Below are 19673 nucleotides of genomic sequence, written 5' to 3'. Positions count from 1 at the left end.
GTTGCGTTGTTTGAGTGGTTCACCTTGCTCTTCCCACATAAAAGGGGGATTTCTGTTGCCAAGGTGGCTGGAGGGTCTTAGGAAGTGGGTGACTCGTTGAGTAGTGACTCCTGAAGATTTCTTTTCTTCTCAGTTTTACAAGACGTTTACAAACCAGTTTTTATTGACCTTTCGAATCAATTTAATCTTCACAGCCTTTACACCGTGAATTGTTTATAATAAATGCCTTATCTTTCCGGATATCAGAAGGCTGTTTGATGCACAGTCAGGCTGTAGCAAAAATCTGCATGACAAATGTAATAACTTCTTAAACCTCCTACTTACGAACTAAGAATAACAACATGCAAACATCTGACTTTCTGGAGCGCCTACTTACAGTTCACAAAATGTTACCGAGCAATATACAGTAACAGATTTAAAACGGTTCACATTTCAATTACATCAAGTTTTGTTCGTTTTTTTAAAATGTTACATACAAAGTACATTTCCATAATATATATTGTCGGTCATTTTTTCCCTGTTATGTGTTAGTGGAGTAAACAGATTTAATAAGACGGAAAATTAGACATCATTTAGGATGTTGCTTATTGATGATCTTATATTGATTTAGTATTTTCGTGTGTGTGAGATACAATAACATTCGTGCTTCATTACAAAGGCAAATAATCATATTTAACGCGAGTTGATCTTCGTCTCAGTCTACACAGCTGAGGAAATAGATTCAAACTGCAAATATATCGTGCCCCATAAATGCCTGATCATCCCGTACTGTACTGTCTTTGGAATTCTGCGGTACGAAGAAACGCAGTAAAACAGATCGCGCTACTAAGCTCCTTTCCAATTTACGAAGGCCGGATTGGATTGTTTTCAGGTCAGCTTGGGATAAAAGTGCGTCTTCAGCAAAGCTGGCTTGCATGTCGGCAGACATATCGGAAACAACAGTGTGCCCAGGCCAGCCACACTGGGGTACTCTGGGCTCGGGTTTTACCGCACAGCGGGCGGGGTGCCCGCGGGCCGGCGGGGCTACCCTGGAGTCATCAGTCTGTGATTTGGACACACGGGAGATTTGATCAATGCAGGCAGGACTGGTCGGTTGTGACCCTTGGGAGCTGGAGGGTGATGCTGCCTTTGTTCAGATGATCTTTAAACCGCATGACACCGGCTCCCCCGCGACCCTGTGTTGGATAAAGCGGTTAGGAAATGGGCGGATGGGTCCATGTTCACAGCTGGGCTGTTCCAGGTGCTTAGACATCAAGGATTTAGGGTCACTGCTGGGCTGTGGCCCCTCGGGACCCAGTTTAGACTGATGTCGCCCAGTCTGTACCGTTTTTACATGGCTGTGACTGTCCCTGCTGTCTCTGTGGCTCATCGGCCTGTATAAGGACAGCTCTTGGCTCCACGGCCGAAACGTTGTGTTTTCTGTCTTCTCTTTTCAGCATGGAATAAACCTATTACTTGTTCCTTATTATTGTTGTTGTTTGCGTTTGCGCGTATGACGCATGACAGCGTGTAAAGGACATTGATGCGGCCTGCACCTTCCTAAGGAGGGTTGGCGATTTGTTTGAACTCTATTAATACGTGAATGGCAATCGCAGCTGTTCCTCTTTATTTTCGGGTGAACGCGGGGCCGGGCAGATATTTTCGATTTGCCAAGCGCCCCGCCTCCGGCGGCGTGAGCGAGTGAGGAGCGGGCGGAGCGGGGGAGTGACCGACCCACCGAGTGGGCGGGCGGCCGGCTGCCTGAGCTCCTGGCAGGGCTGGATCAGTGTTCGCTGTCGCCGCGCCGGGAGACCTGCCGAGCCGAGCGCTCTCCGGGCACAATACAGCCCCGCATTGTCTTTGTGCGTCCGGCTGCGCTGCGCATTCACAGCGCACAGGAGGTTTTGCGGTCGTTTCCCTTGTTGCCTAATGGAGGTCCTGCGGCAGGAGTAGGAGGACACAAGGCTTGACGGTCCTGATCCAGGATGAGCGTCACCCCTCCGGGCTCGGGCTCGGCTCCCTGCCGGTTCGCGCACTACTTCGTGGTGTGTGGGATGGACACGGAGACCGGGCTGGAGCCGGACGACCTGGCCGGTAAGAGTCGCTTTTCCCGGCTTCTGCTTTCTCTCGGGCGCCTGACCCCGAAGGGGTGGCTGGGTTGTGGAAGAATGAAATATCGGCTTTAGGCTCATCGTGGTATTCCGAGACAACATTTCACCGTTGCGGGGAGAAGCGAGTATGAAACTTTGTTTGCTGGGGCTTTTGGTCATGACTGGTTTATAAACCCAGCCCGCATTGTGGTATTAAATGGCGGGGGACCAACGGTGTATACAAGACTGAGCGCTCCTCATCGGGGAAAACTCGCTCGTTACAGGTCTGAATATCGCGTTCAGTGTCCGGAGAATGAAGGGGAACATAACAACCTTCCAAGCGTGTTAATGTTACACCACCGTCTCGCATCCGAGAAAGGATTACCGGCTTCAGTGGACGTACGCGGGCGAGATGATTAATATTCATTAAAGAGCCGCGCCGGTGCGGGGCGAGCTCGCGTTTATACTGAGATTTCAAGTACCTGTTTCGGCTGCGCTTCATAATCGGCCACAGTGTGACGATTTCTGATCACAGCCTCTAACGGTTTGTTTATCGCGGATTCCAGCGGCAGGTGCAGCTCGGAACTGTTTCGATTCCAGGATCTGTCCATGTTTCCAGTTTTCTTACAGGGTTTTAGTCATAATGTTGGTAGTAACATAGTGCGATCTGAGGCTTTACGACGTTTCTAATGCTTTTTTTCTGACTGGTTCGTTCACACACACACACGTATATATACAACAGTTCTTTTAAAACATAAGCTATTTTTATATATATTTCAAAATATTCCATTTAGTTTTAACGACGGATCCTATATTCAAAACCCGAATTAAAGCCCCATTGCACCCGAGGGGAATTAAAATCATGTTTCGACTGCCGGACCCGTCGTGGTGGAAGAAAATTGTGTGACGGCAGATTCCCACGCGTCAGAAAACTCTTGTACAACCAGCCGAGACAAATCGACTTATTGCGACCCCACTCCTTCTCCACCCGTGTGCACGGACGAGCAGCGCGCCCCATCCGCGACGGGCTACTGGACATTTCTAGTACGTTAAGCATCTCTTTAGCCTCAGTGTTGAATGTCCCCGGTTTTGCTTTTACAAACCCTGCGCCTTTTTTTCCTGTAATGTTTCTTTCCCGGCGGGGAAGAGCGCTCCAGGCCTCCGCCGTGCTCTCCTGACCTCTTCCCTGCGGCCTGTAGGTGACTCGGGTCCGCCGGCTCGCTGCCAGCATCTCTCCGACGTGCGGTGTGACGTCCTCTGGTGGCCGCTCTGAAACCCTGTACACTGGCCTCCCACTGCCTGCCCACCGGCTGTGGTGTGCGCAGGAAACGCGCTTACTGTGGGCGATGTAAAGATTTCTCTAAACAAGACATCGGCAGAGTATTTAGGTTAAGGTCAAGAGAAATGTGAAAATACCTTTTTGATGTTGCCACAAATGACAGGTGTCACATATGTTTTCGTCTTTGTACCCGGTTTCAGAGGGTTTTTATCTCTCTGGTAACGTTTTTGATAGTGCTCAGGGCTACATCGTGCTCATTACAGTAAACTTTGTGCATAAGTCTCCGCAAATATCTAAGTGCATTTGTAACAGGTTAGGAAGGTGAAATAGCAGAGGAGCTCCTTTGATCTATGACCTCCAGTCTTTCATCTGGGGTACAGTGTGTGTTGGGGAGCAGGGCTGCAGGGGTCTGCTCATTGTGAAGGGCACCTAAATATTTACAAAGAAAGCTGTTTATGAGAAAACGCGTACTGAAGCCACGTTCAAGAAATTGTTGTGGTTACCCTCTTATTACCCTATGGAAGGGCACAGCCCCACCTGGGAGACCCACAGCGGCCATTCTGCACCAGCAGCCCCACCTGGGAGACACACAGGGACCATTCTGCACCAGCAGCCCCACCTGGGAGACACACAGGGACCATTCTGCACCAGCAGCCCCACCTGGGTGACACACAGGGGCCATTCTGCACCAGCAGCCCCACCTGGGAGACACACAGGGGCCCTTCTGCACCAGGAGCCCCTCCTGGGAGACACACAGGGGCCATTCTGCACCAGCAGCCCCTCCTGGGAGACACACAGTAGCCTCACTGCACAGCTGATCAGGAGAAGAGATAAACTCCTTCGCCAATTGAATTTAGGGAGAAATTTATGGAGGCCAGACAGTACAAGCACAGTGATGTGGTGGGGCTGAACCTGAGCTCGGTATGGATTAATATGATTCTGGTTTGAGGAAAGCATGGAGGCACCTACTGTATTTGTTGTATAATATAATAGTCCAGGACTGCTATGTGGTGAATGTGCACCAGGATGAGTTCCATCCCAGTTTGCTGTGGTAAGAAATGGAAGCACAGCCTTTGTAATAGTACTAGTTTTGAGCCTGGCTGTCCTGCTATGAGTCAGGAGGTCTGGACTTCATCTGGCGGCAGCAGGGACTCAGCAGCAGCAGTAGTTAGAGGCAGGAGAGTTTTGGTGATTCTCATCCTGCAGCCAGCTGATTCCAGGCTGTGTTTTTGCACTGGGGAAAGCACAGCCACCATGTCTCAATGATTTTCCAGACTCTGTTCAGCTATACTTGTTAAGTTGGACCTGAGGGGTTCCTTGAAGAAAGTGTTCCAAAATCTGTCAGGGTTTTGCGTTGGAGAGTCGCCAAGATATTGTTTTAATCAGAACACAAGGTTTACAAATTTCAGCTTTGAACCCCATCTGTTTTCAGTGTTTTATATCGGCTTTCCTGCGTTGAGCCAAACTCCCGTAAGGAGCTTCGGGAGCAACCTGGCCATTACAGCATCCCTCACCCCGACCGTGGTCTTAGCACAAGAACAAGCTCTTAATTTTACAAGGGATAAACAATATGAAGAGCAGACTTGGACGTGGTTGTGAAGTTTATTTAACTGTGGAAGAATAATGCTTTGACTCGATCTGAGGATGAGAGAGTGCCGGTGTTTATTTAACAGCGTTCCAGTTTCTAACCGTACACGTGTCAGTCGCTGAATGGAGCACAAAGGTTAGGATGATGTAATACTGTGTGTGCAGCCTGTCATTACAGCCTGACAGCTCTTGTCTGTGCCCTTTCCTTCAGTGAGACATGGTGCCCATGTTCTGCATTTTCATTTTTGAAAATGACTCTAGCGGTATTACGGCCACTCAGCTAGACACACGATCGGGTCTGTCAACCTGTCCCTCCCTGGCAGCAGACAAAAGGAGACGGTTTGGCTGTAGGGCTCAGCTATAACGACAGTAATAGCTCAACAGGTGCAGCCAGTGCTGTTTCTGCTGCCCTGGGATTCCTCCCTGTGTTTCTCGGGCCTGTCCTTCCTTCTGGATTGCACAGTCCAGAGCAGCCTGTGAATGGAGCTGGCTGTCGTCCACCGGGGCTTTTCATATCGGAGAAGAGCAGCTCGTGCTTTGCTGGGGTCTGGAGCCGCAGTCCAGCGTTTGGCAGCCTGTGGGGGGGGAACGTAGCGGCGACACGAGCTGGAGCTGAAACACCTGAGGCGGCGGAGTGGAAGCGGACACTGGCTGGTTTCGTCGCTCAGTCCAATAAACATCTCCGTCACGCTGCCGCTGTCATGTGAATTCCTGTACAGCCCTGACTCGCCACTTACCTTTGCACTAGATCAGCCTGTAAATTCCTGGACACATCTGTGTGATTAGATGGTTTCTAAGGTTTTTTGGGAGAGCCAGAATGTTCAGGTGCTTGAAAAAAAACCTTCTGATTATTCGCTGGGGTTGTGATTGTCACCTTCCCTGTTCCGTTGGGTGTGTGTGTTTAAAAACAAAGCATTTATTGATAGGAGGTTGTGAGAGGCTCCTGAGGTGGGCTGTCGGTTAAGTGCTGCAGTACTCTGACCCTGACCGTCGCCTCCCTCAGGCTGGCCCAGGAGAAGGTCTTCTGGGTGCTGTTCCTCTCGGAGACCTGGGCGTGCGGTTGGCCACGAGGGGTGAAGAAATAGCTCTTTGGGTGACCCGTAACCACCTCGCAAGTGGCTGCAGACACCCAGGTCTCCCCATCAGCCAGTGTTGTGCCCCTCTCTGACCTGTGCAGCCCCGGGTTTGGACTCGCCAGTCTCCGGTCCGTGGAGCCCTTCCTGGGCTCAGACAGGCTGGTCAGACCCGCACTCGGGGGCACCTTGTGGCAGGAAGGAAGCTGGGTGAGAGTCGGCCATCAGTTAGTGACCAGATGACCAAGGTGCGCTGGTTGACATCCCTGTGTTTGCAGACCTTTGTGTGCTCTAATGTTTGTACAAGAGCCCGAGGAATGACAGTTTTCTCATGCTGTGGGTGAGCTCTGGCTGGCGAGGAGAACTGGCGCCGGGACGGTGGATCAGTGGGACGTCTGAGCCCCGGTACCTGTGCGCTGGGCCTGAGATTCGACAGGTCCGGCCAGGTTCAGCCTTCCTCCGCGGGGGCGACGGCGATGTGATTGTGCTCTCCGGCGCTGTCGTTGTGAATTATTCAAGAATGCGGTCATGCATAATTCAGGGTCTTGTGAGATTCGGTAATCGGGGTTTTCAGGGGTGTAATCTCCAGAGTACAATATGGGTAAAAATTTTAGAAATCCCAGGGTCCACCTGAAATGGTAATATTGTTTTAAATAGTGAACTACTTGCTCCCGTAGTAATTGTTTTAAGACAAGTGTGTCTGTTTATGGCTGTCCTCAGTGGGATGACTTTGTCACTGCGGTGGGCTTTGCTGATGCGGAGGTTTCAGAGCAGGAGGCCACCCGGCTTATTCCTCAGGCCAGTGGCTGTTGTAACTATGGTGGTGTGGCTTCCTGGGACTCGGGGGTTACGGAACAGGGCTCTCCCCAGTGGGCAGGGGAAAGCGGAACTGGTAAAGATTCCTGTCCTGTGTTGTTGAGGGCTCTGGGATGCAGAGTTACCTTCTGAGAAGCGCGCACTGTATGTGGCGCATCAGACGAGAGCTATGACTCATTTCTGCAAGTCGCTCCGGAGGCGTCGGCGTTGCCAGCGGGACTCGGTACATCTTGCTCTGTCGCTGCTCCAGCGCTGCGGAGTGGCCCTCAGCCAGCCAGTTCCTACTGGTCCCAGCACACGGAAGACCATCCGAAAGGCCGTTCGGCTTATCCAGCGCGTGTGGTTGCAGACCGCTGATTGATCTGAAGATCTCTAGCAGTTTCTTGAGAGAAGCCAGGGTGTTGGTTGCCCAGCTGGGTAGCTTGCTCCACACTCCCACATCCCTTGGTGTAAAGTAGTGCATCCTGTACTTCCCCTTAGTTTCCCGGTGCACTTGACTGTTCAGCCCAAAAGTGGCGAGACTAGCTGACAGAGGCACGCGTGAGTGTTTTGCCCAGAGCTCCTGCTCTGCGCAGCTCTCTCTTCCTGATGCAGTCCAAGCCTGTAGGAACCTGCTTTGCTGTAGCATCTGCTGCCTTGAACCAAAATGCTTTTTTTAACAAGACAGCACACAGATTGGGTGTGAGAGTCTAGAACCTGGTTTTAGAATATGAGTGTGATTAATGCACCTGAAAACAATCAATCATTTTACCATTTATTTTGATTGCTGGAGCGTGTGTTAAATTTTAATGTTCCGAGTTTGCTGCTGAACTAATTAACATACCTAATCTGTCTGTGCTTTGCATAATGATTTAAACGGCGGGGTATCGCAGATTGGGTTCTCTTCACATGTATGGGCCCTGTGTGGACAGGGTGCAGAGAGATGATAAGGCGTTTGCTGTTGGATTCGCTGGGATATGCACTGCAGCCCCAGGCCGGAAGGCTCACATTAGGCTGATGAGTCTTGGAGTTTAAAGTCTGTGAGCCACCTGTGTGGTGCACCCGTGTGTGTCTCTCATGCGTTATTCTATTTCTGCATTTAACCCTGAGCCCTGTTTTGCCCCAAACACCACCTGCCTTATATTATACGCTATTGACCTGAGAATGCAAATGAATCAGCTTGCCTTTAGGAGACTTGGCTCCAATGGGGAGCCAGACAGCTCCCTGCACGCGGCTGCACCATTGTACAGTGTGTGCATTGTGGGAAATCCCGCCATTGCGACGCAGAGGACGGATATGGCGACAGGTTGTGTGTCCTGCAGAAAATAATCCCCTCAAGACAGCGGCTGGCACCAGGGCTCACTCCCACGTGTGAACGGCACACGTTCGAAGGGGCCCGTTGTTATGGGGTGCTCAGATTTCCTGTTTAACTGTGCGCCGCTGGGTGTGAGTTTGTTACAGCCACTGTGGGGTTTTCTTTGTCATTTCCCATCGGGGGCAAAATGTGAGCTTTACTGAGGACAGAGTGAGCAGTTGGCTCTGTTCTTAATGGGCGAGTGGGAGTCCCTGTGAAGGTCAGTGTTTTTGAGGTACCGATGAGGAAACACATCCAGGGTTGTAGGGCTGGCTGAGAATTTCATACAAAATTTAAAAGGCTCAGTCACAGAATATTTTATGTGGGCCGTGGGGTGTTTTGATATTCTGTTCTGAGAGAAGCGGGATGTTTTATTGATGTAAAATGCGGGATGACTTCCCTGCAGATTTGAGGGCAGGAACTGAAGTGTTGTAATTTAATTTATTTTATTTTTTTAAGAAGGAGGAAAAACAACTCGCTGGCTTCTGCTTCAGGTATTCCTGTTCTTGATCTTGGGAGTGAGTTCCTGTTAGGCATCTGAAATTGGGAGTCCGCTGCAGTGCCGTGTGTGAGGTCCACGCACAGCGGGTTGTTTTCTGTTGTTCGGTGGACACGCATGAAGAGCAGGAGCCCTGGAGCCCAGGAACCCGCGTGTCGCCGACGTCGGGCCGCGGGATCACCAGGTGCAGGGCCACAGCGCGGCTCGTGCGGTCCGGCACCGGGTGCGAACACGCCTCCCGGGGGCGGCGAGCTGCTAGAGTGAATTCACTGGCTTTCAGTCTTCAGGGAGAAATGACCCTGGAAAAGAATGCAGTTTTAAAAAAGAAAGTAATTGGTGATTGAAAATAAGGGCTATCCTCTTGTACCTGTAAGAATATAAGAAGAACTGTCACTGACGGCCCATCGAGCCCGTGTCTGGTAGTTCGTAGGTAATGGAGCCCAGGTTCTCATCCAGCTGGTTCTTGAAAGAAACCAGGGCATTGGCTTCAGCCACATGGCTGGGTAGCTTGCTCCAAACTCCTGCAGCCCTTTTCGTAAATGAAAAAACGCAACGAAAAGATTTATTTACAGCACCCTTTTAACCAGTGAGCTGCTGGGAGCTTGGCAGAAGAATACAGAGTGCTGTCGCAGCTGACAGTATTGTCAAGTGAATCCGTTCTGCCGCACCTGCGGTGCAGTGATTCAACATGAGGCCTGTCTGTAGCAGCTGTGCTCCAGTGCCCCCGGCCCTGGGCTGCTCGTGTTTGTGTTCACGACCCGAGAGAGGCTCCACGCGTGTGCGTCTCTGTCCTTCGGCATCTGACTCTCGCTCCGGTCCCTCGCTCTGCCTGCTGTGAAGGCACGTCCCTCTGGAGCCTTCCAGGCCACGGGCTCCGAGGGGTCGTGTCTCTGTGCTACAGAGGGCTGGGGTCCCGAGCTGAGACCTGCCTTCAACGCCTCATTGTGCAGCCGTGTGTGAGCCGTGTGTGAGCCGTGTGTGAGCCGTGTGTGAGCCGTGTGTGAGCCGTGTGTGAGCCGTGTGTGAGCCGTGTGTGAGCCGTGTGTGAGCCGTGTGTGAGCCGTGTGTGAGCCGTGTGTGAGCCGTGTGTGAGCCGTGTGTGAGCCGTGTGTGAGCCGTGTGTGAGCCGTGTGTGAGCCGTGTGCCCGTTGAAGAAGTCTCCAGCAGAGAGAGATCTCGACAGGACAGTATCTGCAGAGTGAGGGGAGCACAGGGGTGGGGGGTAGAGAGATCCCCCTCCTGCCACTGGGAGGGGATCCTCCACAGACACTGAAGGGCCTTATCACAGCAGCGTTGTTGTAAATCCATTTCTGTAACGCAGACATTTTCATTCATGACACCTGAAGCCCGAGAGACTGATTTTCATTTCCCATGTAGCAGGATGAAATCTGCACAAGGACTGGCGATTTGTATTAGTCCAGTCAAGAGACGTCTGGAATGTGGGTGTTTTGGTGTTTTGTTTGTTAGTACTCGTGAATGCGTGTGATCTTGGTGTCTTGCGTAGTGTTTCCTGATTTTCGCCAGTGTGACATTTCAAAGTCTGAAGGGTCACATGCTGGCAGAGTGTTTAAAGGTCAGAGTTGCAGCCTTGCTCTCTGACAGAGCTGAGTGAAAAACTGTCAGCACAAAGCTACCAAAGATAAGCTCATGCCGCATTCCTGCAGGACTGAGAAAACATTGGCGAACCCCAAGCATAAGTATGGGAATGCCACTTTCTTATTGCAATTCCCTTGTTTAATCTGAATCAAAACTGGCCTTTTCTTAAATAACCAGAAGAGTTCATATTTACCAGGTCATAGTGAACTTGAACTTTATTGCCATATGTAACCGGTACATTTTTACAAAGTCTCTCGATTTGTAAAAAGTGTAAAAGCACAAAGTGCAGACAGTGCATCAAGACGATATTCAAACAAACAGTAGGCAATATACAAGTAAACAGCTTGAATGTAAGCAATGCAGACATGTAAACCATGACTGCAGATGCAAAAATAAATAAAATTACATTGCACCTTGCGTCACCCATGAGCGGTCTTCAGTTCTTTATAGCCGACCTGCAGTCCCAGTTTCACAGACTGGCCATTAAATCCCTGTAACAAAACAAATTCATCGATGATATAGAAAAAGTTTACAAATCTCGAATTGAGCACAACATTGTGAACTTTGTGAAAGTGCTGTAAGTAGCCAAACGGGTTGCAAGCTCTCCTGTGAGTTCCCACAAACTGTGATGTGATGTGGCCCTTCCTGCTCACTAGTCCCTGTGATGACTAATGTGCTGTGATGTACGAATGGATATATATGGGGTTGTGCAGCAGACAATTTGCCGCAGAAGGTTTCCAATGTGATCTGCATGCAGAGTTAACAAGTTGCATTTATCGTCCAAACCATCTCGTAGTCCAGAGCAATATTTCTATTGGTATTGCTTAAGTATTCACAAGCCTGCTTGTTTACAATATTATAGGTCCACCTCCCTTCAGCGGACATTCTATTGCTTCATTCTATAACACAGAATATGGTGCTGTGCATATGGGGGGATTAAGTAAATAAAATATTCTGTGATGTAAATAGGTTTTACAAGGTGCCGTGTGCATTTTACTTTTATTGCTGTTTGAAACGCACTTATCAATGCAAACTCTAATCCTGCAAAATCAGAACAGCGCTGCAGCTCCCCTTTAAGTTACTGGTGGTGGGCCAGTAACCTAGCTTCCACACTGCTGGGCTGAGTGCCTCTTGTTTGTATCCTTTCTTGTGTTCGTGTCGTAGTCTTTGATCCCATTGTACACCCCCCTGCTCTCTGTTCTCGAACCTGAGTGGCGTTGCAGTAGAACAGTGTAGTCCCTAAGTCTTCAGGTTCAGAGGTGAGCAGATGTTTCACCTCCCTCTGTGTGTGGGAGCTGTCAGACCGCAGTCATGTCTGCAAAGTAAATCTTGTAAACTGCTAATGAATAATGGCGCTGTGGCACTAAACAGCCCGTTGCTGTATCTTGCTTTATTTCCCTAAGACAGAGAGTGATTAACCCCCTCCTCGGGATCATAAAGGATCAGAGAGTGCTTTGCATATAGAAGCAGACCACCTGGGTGACGTACAGCTGCCCTTCAGCACGGCAACACAAGGACTGGAGTTGAAATGGCATCACTAGTTGACTTGAGGGGAACGTTAGAGCGTTATTCAAGTGATAGGCTGGTAACACCGCCGGTAATAAAGTTGGATGTCCCACAACTACAAAAACAAATTGCATGACTCGCATCACCATCTGTACAAAAATCTAAAACAGACAGGAGGTGATGAACAACAGAGACATGAGTAACGTGTTCGGAACTGGATGAAAGTGCAATGTTGTCATTTGAATACTTAAGTTCAGTGTAAGCTTGTATTTTAGTCGTTACTCTGAAGCATATACTGTAGGGAAGAGCAAATAATTCTAAACTAAAGAGTCTTGCAAGAACAAACCCTAGTGTGAAAAGTGCAGTAGCAAAACCTAAACTGTGTTTCTGATGTTCTTCAAATATGGAAAGAAACAAGTAAAGGTCAACTCCCTGCTGAAAAGAGATAAAAAGAAACAAAACGCTTTGGCTGTGTAGTCTTCTTCGGCTGACCGAAACATTGTTTCCTTTCTCTTTTCAGCAGGGAATAAACCTTTACTTGTTCCCTTGCAGCCTGACGCCTGCTGACGCAGCTACTGTACCTACTTAGAAATATGCATGTCGGTATAATATTTTTTAGATTTATTTAGAACTGAGTGGATGGTCATGGATTGTTCACATGCTTTGAAAGCAGAAGAGCTAATGTGCTTTATGTGCAGCCTGAAGGGTTATTCATTGACTGTAATGGTCTGCCACCCTGATAATACAGAAGAGCATCAATTAAGTTCTGTTTCTCCAGTGCTTTGATGGCTCCTGTGATGGTATTTCTTAAGTTCTTTGATATAATTGTAAAGAGTTTAATGAGCTGCAAATCTCTTAAAATACACGAACAGGGCTGATGTGCCTTTGGGCACATGCTTCCTTTTACAGTGTTACTGTCTGCTGTGGTGAATTCTGATTCTCTTCCATGTCTGTTTCAGTGAAACAGCTCTTGTCTGTCTGCGAGGAGAGGAGCAGTGAGGGAAGCTGTGTTGTTGAAACTGTATGGCGGTGGTGCTGAGGTGAATGAACTGACCCCTGTGCATCTTGATATCGGGGAATAAAGGCAGTAGTATCTGCCTCAGTAGGAATCGTGTCCCATTTTTATATACTGTATATATATATTTTTTGTAAGGATGCTTTCTCCCTTCAAGAAAGAGTTAACAGGATTTAATACTTGTCAAACCTACGGCCTGTGGCTTTTGTTTTAAAAAAAAGGCTGAGTGGGTGCGTTTCAAAGCAAGAACAGAAGGCAGTTCGTTACTCAAAGGGTTGTAGGAGTGTGGCACGAGATACTCAGCCATGTGGCTGAAGTCAGTCTCATGGCTTCATTTAAGAATTGGCTTGATCCAGATCCTGAGATCAGTTAGCTTCTAACTACTAATTGACCCGGGTGGTCTGCATTTCCTCCTCTCATTTGTGACCTTAGTTTAGCTTCACCTGTCTGTATAATCTGCCTTTTTTAAACGTGTTACTTCAGACGTTTTCTAGAAAGTTTGTCAAGACAATCAGTCCACAGCGATTGAGCTCAGCCTTCAGAAGTTATCATGTTGACTGTTGAAGTTCTACAGGTAGATTGTAAGGGGCCAGCTGACTCACCAGATGCAACTGATGCCCCCAAACTTCAGAAACATCTGGCATTTTAATACCTGACAGTTCGACATATTTGCATTGTTAGTTCCCAAATATGAATTTGTACCAAAAATAATACATCTATTTTTTTTTCTAATGGAGTTGTTTGTAGAAATAGAGATTTTTATTTCAGAAGAGCTTTTATCTTTAGGCATAGGACACTATCTGTGAAGCACTTAATCTTGCACAATATTCATGTTTTTGTATCGGCATTCCAGTACACCTCCTTAACATCTGCCTGATGCATTCATGCCACTACACTCGCTCTGTTAATTGTGGTTTCTCTTCCGTGACCCCTTGGAGTGGAACTGTGTAAAGAACTTTGCCAGAGGAATGAAATTTTCAGAGAACATTGCCATAAGAACAACAGCAGTGTCACAGTGTTCGCTAGGGAAAGGAATTTTGATTCCAGTTTAGAGAGGCGTGTGACTCTGACATGGTGACCTTTGGCGTTCTAGTAACTCAACTGACTGCCTGGCATCGCTACTTTATCACTGCTTTGTGCACTTCTAATGTCACCAGATTTCTGTTCAGAGTGTTTTTACCCTGAACAGTAAAAACTGCCCTCCCGCCGGGTGCGTTTCTGGTTTTAATTAGGTTTTAATACCTCGTCGTCTGATCTTATCAAGCCTCAGAAGCTAAAGAAGTCTGGATCTCCTCAGTGCTGGGATGGGAGGTTTGAACCAGGCTGCGGCTGTCAGAAGTGTTGGCAGACCAGTAGGGGGCGCCCTGCTTCGTGTACCACAATTTCTAGAGCAGTGCCCCTGTATGATGATCCGGTATCACTGTGCTTTAGGCAGTGCTGTCTTTTGGGTGAGGTATTAAATTGAGGTCCTGCCAGCTTAGGTCATTAAACATCACGCAGGGGTAGGAGTGTTCACCCCAGTCTTCTGGTTAATTTCCACTGTGCACCTGTAGTATTCCTGAAGACTGAACTGCTGGGTTACAAACCCTGAATAAATGAGAATTCAAATGAGGATATTTTTGATCTGTAAGTAAGGTTTTAAAATGATTAAAACACTGTGGCTGTTCAAAATATTTTACTCATGTGAACTTGACGTGATGGAACTTTTCTTTGCAGTTATTTCTTACTGGCTTTCATTTATCACCCGAAGGCATACCGTGTTATTATAATCCACACAGCACTTCACAGAGTCAGCTGTGATATAGGGCTGCTTTTTAATGGAGACGGATGGGCTCGTCTTGGAAGTGTGACAGCAAGCATGTTATAAAATGTCATGCGACTGTGTGATTAAGCACGTGGGCAGCTCTGAGAACGATTATTGAACATGTCCATTTACAGTATAACTTGGTTGAAAATGGCTGCAATGCAGGCTGGGATTCCATTCACCAGTCAGACATTTTTCTCAACAAAAAATGGAATCCGTAAAGAAAAAGCGTGTATTTAAGAGTGCTTGAAATTGGGCTCTTTTTTCTTAGAGCTACTGTAGCTGCTGTACCTCAGCCTTCCCCAGCTGAGCACGCTGTTGGTTCTGCAAGCATGGTCAGGCTGTGATTTCAGCCCAGGTGTGTTGTTGAAGCCGACACTGTGGCAGGGTGAGGTTCTGGAATCCATTAGCTATGAACCACTAAGTGGGCTGGATGGGCCACATGGCCTCCTCTTGTCTTACGATCTCATTATGTTGATAATCCACTTCAGCATGATGTGGTTAGCAGAGCTGAGACCCCTGTGAATCTTCCCCACACTATCCTGTCTTCCTGTGGGACAGTAAGAACAGCTCTGTCCCCTCTTCTCATTCTCCACCCTCTCTCTCTGTCCACTGCCTGTCCCTGATGACCCTCCCTGGACACTGACCGTCTCTCCCCTGCTCTTCATCGGTCATCTGTCTGCCCTGGTCTCTCCTCACCCTCCTCTCTCTCTCTGCAAATGCATGTGTAGGCTGAGACAATGGCTCATCTCTCCATCTTGCCCTCCTATTTTAAAATGCTTGTTGCTCCAAAGAGCATGTTTGTATTAACTGCCGACAGCAGTACTGTGCCTTCTTGTCATTTTCTTGTTTCTTTCTTTCCTTTATTTCCCTTAACATGCATATCAACTGTCTAAACCCCCATTTGTGTTGAAACACAACATCAGCTTTTGTATTTCTGGGCTCTCAAGTCATCTTTTGCCCTGCGTGTGCATCTTCCTTTAGAAGCAGAACTAATGAGGAAAAAATCCTCCACAATCTGCTGTTTTTCTCCCTAGCAAACACTTTGTATAATTAAATAGAAAACATGTCCTGCATTTTCTAAACTATTCCTTCATTGAACTCCTATAGATTGTCAAGGTAAATCCTCGTACTTTAGGACAAATATTCACAGTCTCATGAAAAGAAATAGGAGCTATTAAAAACGTTTTCTTTCCCCATGAGTGTGAAGATCAGGGCAAGTTCTTAGCTTGTTTCTGACACATGAGGTTTTGCGGATTCCTTAGTGTTTCAAATTCCTTGATTGCTTCCTGTAGTGCCAGCTGTGACATCTGAACTTTAACTTCCCATTTCCATTCAGTGTATTACCTCTGTTTGCTGCTGTGATTTATTTGCTCCTGCTGCAGCTAAGTGCTGTCTGTATTGAGGAGCAGAAAATAGGCAATTCTCCTTTTACATATTGAACTTCACCTTTCAGTTTATAAGAAGTTTATTGGCCAAATACCATTGGTGAGGAAATCCCTGCTGTGGGATTACTCATGAGTGACTGCAGGCTCCCTTCCCAGGCTGGCTCTAGCCCACTGCGCACATAGATCACTTTATTGGCCATATATACATATATAATTGTAATGACAGATGACTTACAGTATTGCTAAAGCTGTATTAGGCTGTGTGCGTTGAGGCATTTCTGTGTGCGTTGAGTCAAGGTATATTATGTTAAAATATATAGTATAATGCACCAGTAATGCATAATTTAGAATATGGTGTTCAGTTTCGGTCACCACATTATTGAAAGGATATTGCTATTCTGAAATCAATCCAGAGAACAACCAGACACATTCCAGAGAATAAAGGAGTGAACTACACCGACAGGCTGAAGGAAGTTAAGATAGGATAAGATGACTTTATTGGCCATATACAATTTCTTGCATTAGGAATTTGTCTTTTCGCAGACCCCAGCTTGCTCTTCATGAGACACACAGACAGGGAGAGAAGCTGGGGGTCAGAGTGCAGGATCAGCCATTTATACAGCACCCCTGGAGCAGGTGGCGTGAAGGGCCTTGCTCAGGGGCCCAACGGAGTAGGATTCCTCTTCTGGCTGCGGGATTTAAACCGGCAACCTTCCAGCCACAGGCGCAGATCCTGAGCCACAGAGCCACAGCTGCCCCAGCCCTGTTTGGAGCAGGGTGGTTTTGGAAACTGCTCCGATTCGGTACCTCTAGTAAAGACCACACGTCACCAAAAGTTGCAGCCGGACTTGTAAGCTTTTCCATTGAAGATTTTGAAAGTAGGGGCTGCTTATGCAGAGGAAATCTATTTTATTCAGCCCAATGTTTTAAGGATGGCTCAGTGGTTTCCAGGCCTGATGTTATCCAGCAGTCTTCCATGTTGTGCAAAACAAACATGCACAGAGTAACTCCTGACCTCGTTGAGAAATGGAGCTGCAGTGTCTTTTGACCCTTTGGAACCAGATACACAGGGAAATCTGTTTCTTTCTAATCTGTAGCTTGATGTTTAACTGCCCTTGTTGTACTGCATTATCTATTTAGAGGAATTGTTTTAAAAATAAACTGGAAAAAAATGAAGAGGCCAAGCAGCTGGGTAGGTGTGGAAGTGAGGGCTGAGTTTCTTCTCATGGGGCCCCTGCTCTCCTGGGGACCAGGTGAGGAGTTGATGGACAAGGGGTTAAGAGCTATTCTCGTGTGGAACAGCACCTCTTCACTGTAGCTTCAGAAGCAGGTGATCTCACCAGGAGTGCAACACTGGAACCACTGAGAAATGTTCACATCCGAGTTTTCATTTCCGAGGGGCAGTGTCTTGTTTGTCTTGTGACTGCCTTGAGGGAAACGGTGTCAGGAAAGCTGAGTGCTTCTCCGTCTCCCAGTGCCGGTGTGGTCTATTTCCACCTCGCTCTCGGAGGGCTGGATTCCTGCCTGAGCACACTGTGCCTCAGCCGTGTGGGGAGACACGCAGCTCCGCAGCCCGCGTGCGAGTAGTGCCGATCGGCAAGCGCGTTATAGAGGTGCGATTCTGATGGCTGCCCCGTTTCCTTTTAACCACGGCATGATGAAATGTAGCTCTTGCTCTGGCCCTGTCGGCTGCGATCATTCTGTAGAGAGCTGCAAAGATTTATTTCTGTAAGAGGAGGCTTTGAAGCCCGAGCAGGCGGGCACGAGGTTCTCTCTCTGGGTACACGTGACGTGAGCGAAGCCTGCAGCAGTCAGAAGCTCTGCCTTTCTTTTTCTTGCGTGTCGGCTGGTGCCGATGGAAAGAGAGCCGATACCCAAGGTAAAACATTACAGAGGAGCTCTTAGTCATAGTCGTAGTCTACTGAGGATCCGGAATCGGGAGCGAGGAGGCTGCTTGATGAGACGTGATGGTCACTGCCTTCCTTCTCTTTACCAGACGAGAGACGAAGGCAGCAAACGCACTGCACAGACCATGGGGAAGAGACCCCTCCTGCTGGCCTTGCGGTGCTCTTAATTGAGGCTGCGGTTTGTGGGCCCAGGAAGGCCGATTCCAGCGCGGGGGATGGTGTCCGTGGTGATCACAGGAGGCCCCAGGCCTGCTCACTAGATCCCCATGGAGGAGCAGGACGAGGCCTGACCGTCCTGCCCCTTGAGCGACAGAGCCATGAAGCTGTGATGTTCAGAGTTAGAAAGTCTTGTGGCTGTTATACCTGCCTGCGACTTCATTCTCTTTTACTCTGGGGAAAATCTGTTCTCGTGTTTAAATTTCCTGGAGGAAAATGTCAGCTAAGATTCCATTTAGAGCTTCTTTTTAGACTTTGTCACAACATTAAAATACGCAGGCTCATTAAGAGACGACCATATAAAGCCGAATTTCATGTCAGATTTCTTTTTAAAAGTTTTTTTTAAAAGACAGGAGCCATGTCCGCAGCTCAGAATTGTACTGGACAGTGCAGGTGCACCCTGCCCGAGCCTCCAGCAGGACCGCACCTGGGATTCGAACCCACAGCCTTCCAGCTGCAAGCGCAGAGCCCAGAGCACTGCTCCACACTGATGCCTGGAGGTTCATTGATTATAAATACTGATGCATATCATTATGTGGGTTCATTAGTAAATAATGTACAAGTACTGCATCTTATTTGACAATTCAAAAGTTTGCACCTGGACATTTTCTAGTAGGATTTTTCTTAATCTGGGTGCCCCCTTGTAACATATTATGACTTGGCTCCCATGGAGAGAAATAATCAATTCCTAAATGTGATTGTACAGTTTGATCAGTTTAGTACCTTTATTGAATTTTTGTTTTTGCGCAGGAGTTACATTGTATTTCTATTTTATATTTGCTTTGCCTCGTTGTAACTTTATTGGACTATGCTTTATTCATTTTATTTTATTTTGGGCTTGCACTTTAATATAAACACTGCAGTTTGACTCAGATCAGGGCTTCTGCTGCTGGAATAATCACACATTGATCAAAGATCGTGTTAATAAAAACGGTGAGTTGCGAGAAGTGAACCGAGCTGTTTCTGGAAGCGCCCTGCACTGTTCACTGAATTCTCTGAAATGTATAATAGAGCCAAAGAAAGGAGGAGAACAACAAATCGAGAACTGAGAAATTGAATTAAGCGATTGAAAATAACATTTTCCTGGGTTTTGTTCTCCATATGTTTCAACCTAATGCTGGAAAAGATGTTTTAAAGAAGAGTTAGGGGATTCCAGGGAGAACAGTGTGGGAATAAGGACCAGTGGTACTGGCTCGGTTTCCTTTGTGCTCGGGGTGTGGTTCTGTCCCAGTGTGGGAATGGGGACCAGTGGTACTGGCTCGGTTTCCTTCGTGCTCGGGGTGTGGTTCTGTCCCAGTGTGGGAATGGGGACCAGTGGTACTGGCTCGGTTTCCTTCGTGCTCGGGGTGTGGTTCTGTCCTGTCCCAGTGTTCCAGCTGGTCATCAGGACACATGCCGTTGTGTGGCACAGTGGCCGTGTCAGTGGTCTGCAGTTTCCCTTTACGTTATTGAGAGCTGCAGACTGCAGGGTGGTCTTCTGGGCAGAACGTGAGCTTCACTTGAAACAGTGAGGGAGGCTGCGCTGACACCTGGTTCTGACCTGGACCAGAGACCAGGCCTAAGCTCGGTCTCGGGTCTAGAGAGA

At 48.0% G+C, this 19673-nt stretch overlaps 1 protein-coding gene across 6 annotated transcripts in view; it reads left to right on the top strand.

The window, feature by feature from the left end:
- The first annotated feature begins 1477 nt into the window (after positions 1-1477).
- dennd5b (DENN/MADD domain containing 5B) overlaps positions 1478-19673 on the top strand; it is an 86033-nt gene continuing 67837 nt past the window's right edge. For 3 of the 6 annotated variants that reach the window (XM_069192875.1, XM_069192877.1, XM_069192876.1), the window contains exon 1: positions 1483-2073. In XM_069192875.1, coding sequence (XP_069048976.1) covers positions 1965-2073 — 109 coding nt within the window. In that variant the 5' untranslated portion in view covers positions 1483-1964. Of the gene's footprint in view, positions 2074-19673 lie in introns of all 6 variants that reach the window. The other 3 variants (XM_069192874.1, XM_069192873.1, XM_069192878.1) reach the window with 2 other exon arrangements.

The sequence above is a fragment of the Lepisosteus oculatus genome, chromosome 7 (genome assembly GCF_040954835.1).
Source record: "Lepisosteus oculatus isolate fLepOcu1 chromosome 7, fLepOcu1.hap2, whole genome shotgun sequence".
NCBI lineage: Eukaryota > Metazoa > Chordata > Actinopteri > Semionotiformes > Lepisosteidae > Lepisosteus > Lepisosteus oculatus.
The sequence above is the reverse complement of the archived record's forward strand: the minus strand, read 5'-3'. Positions and strand labels throughout refer to the sequence as shown.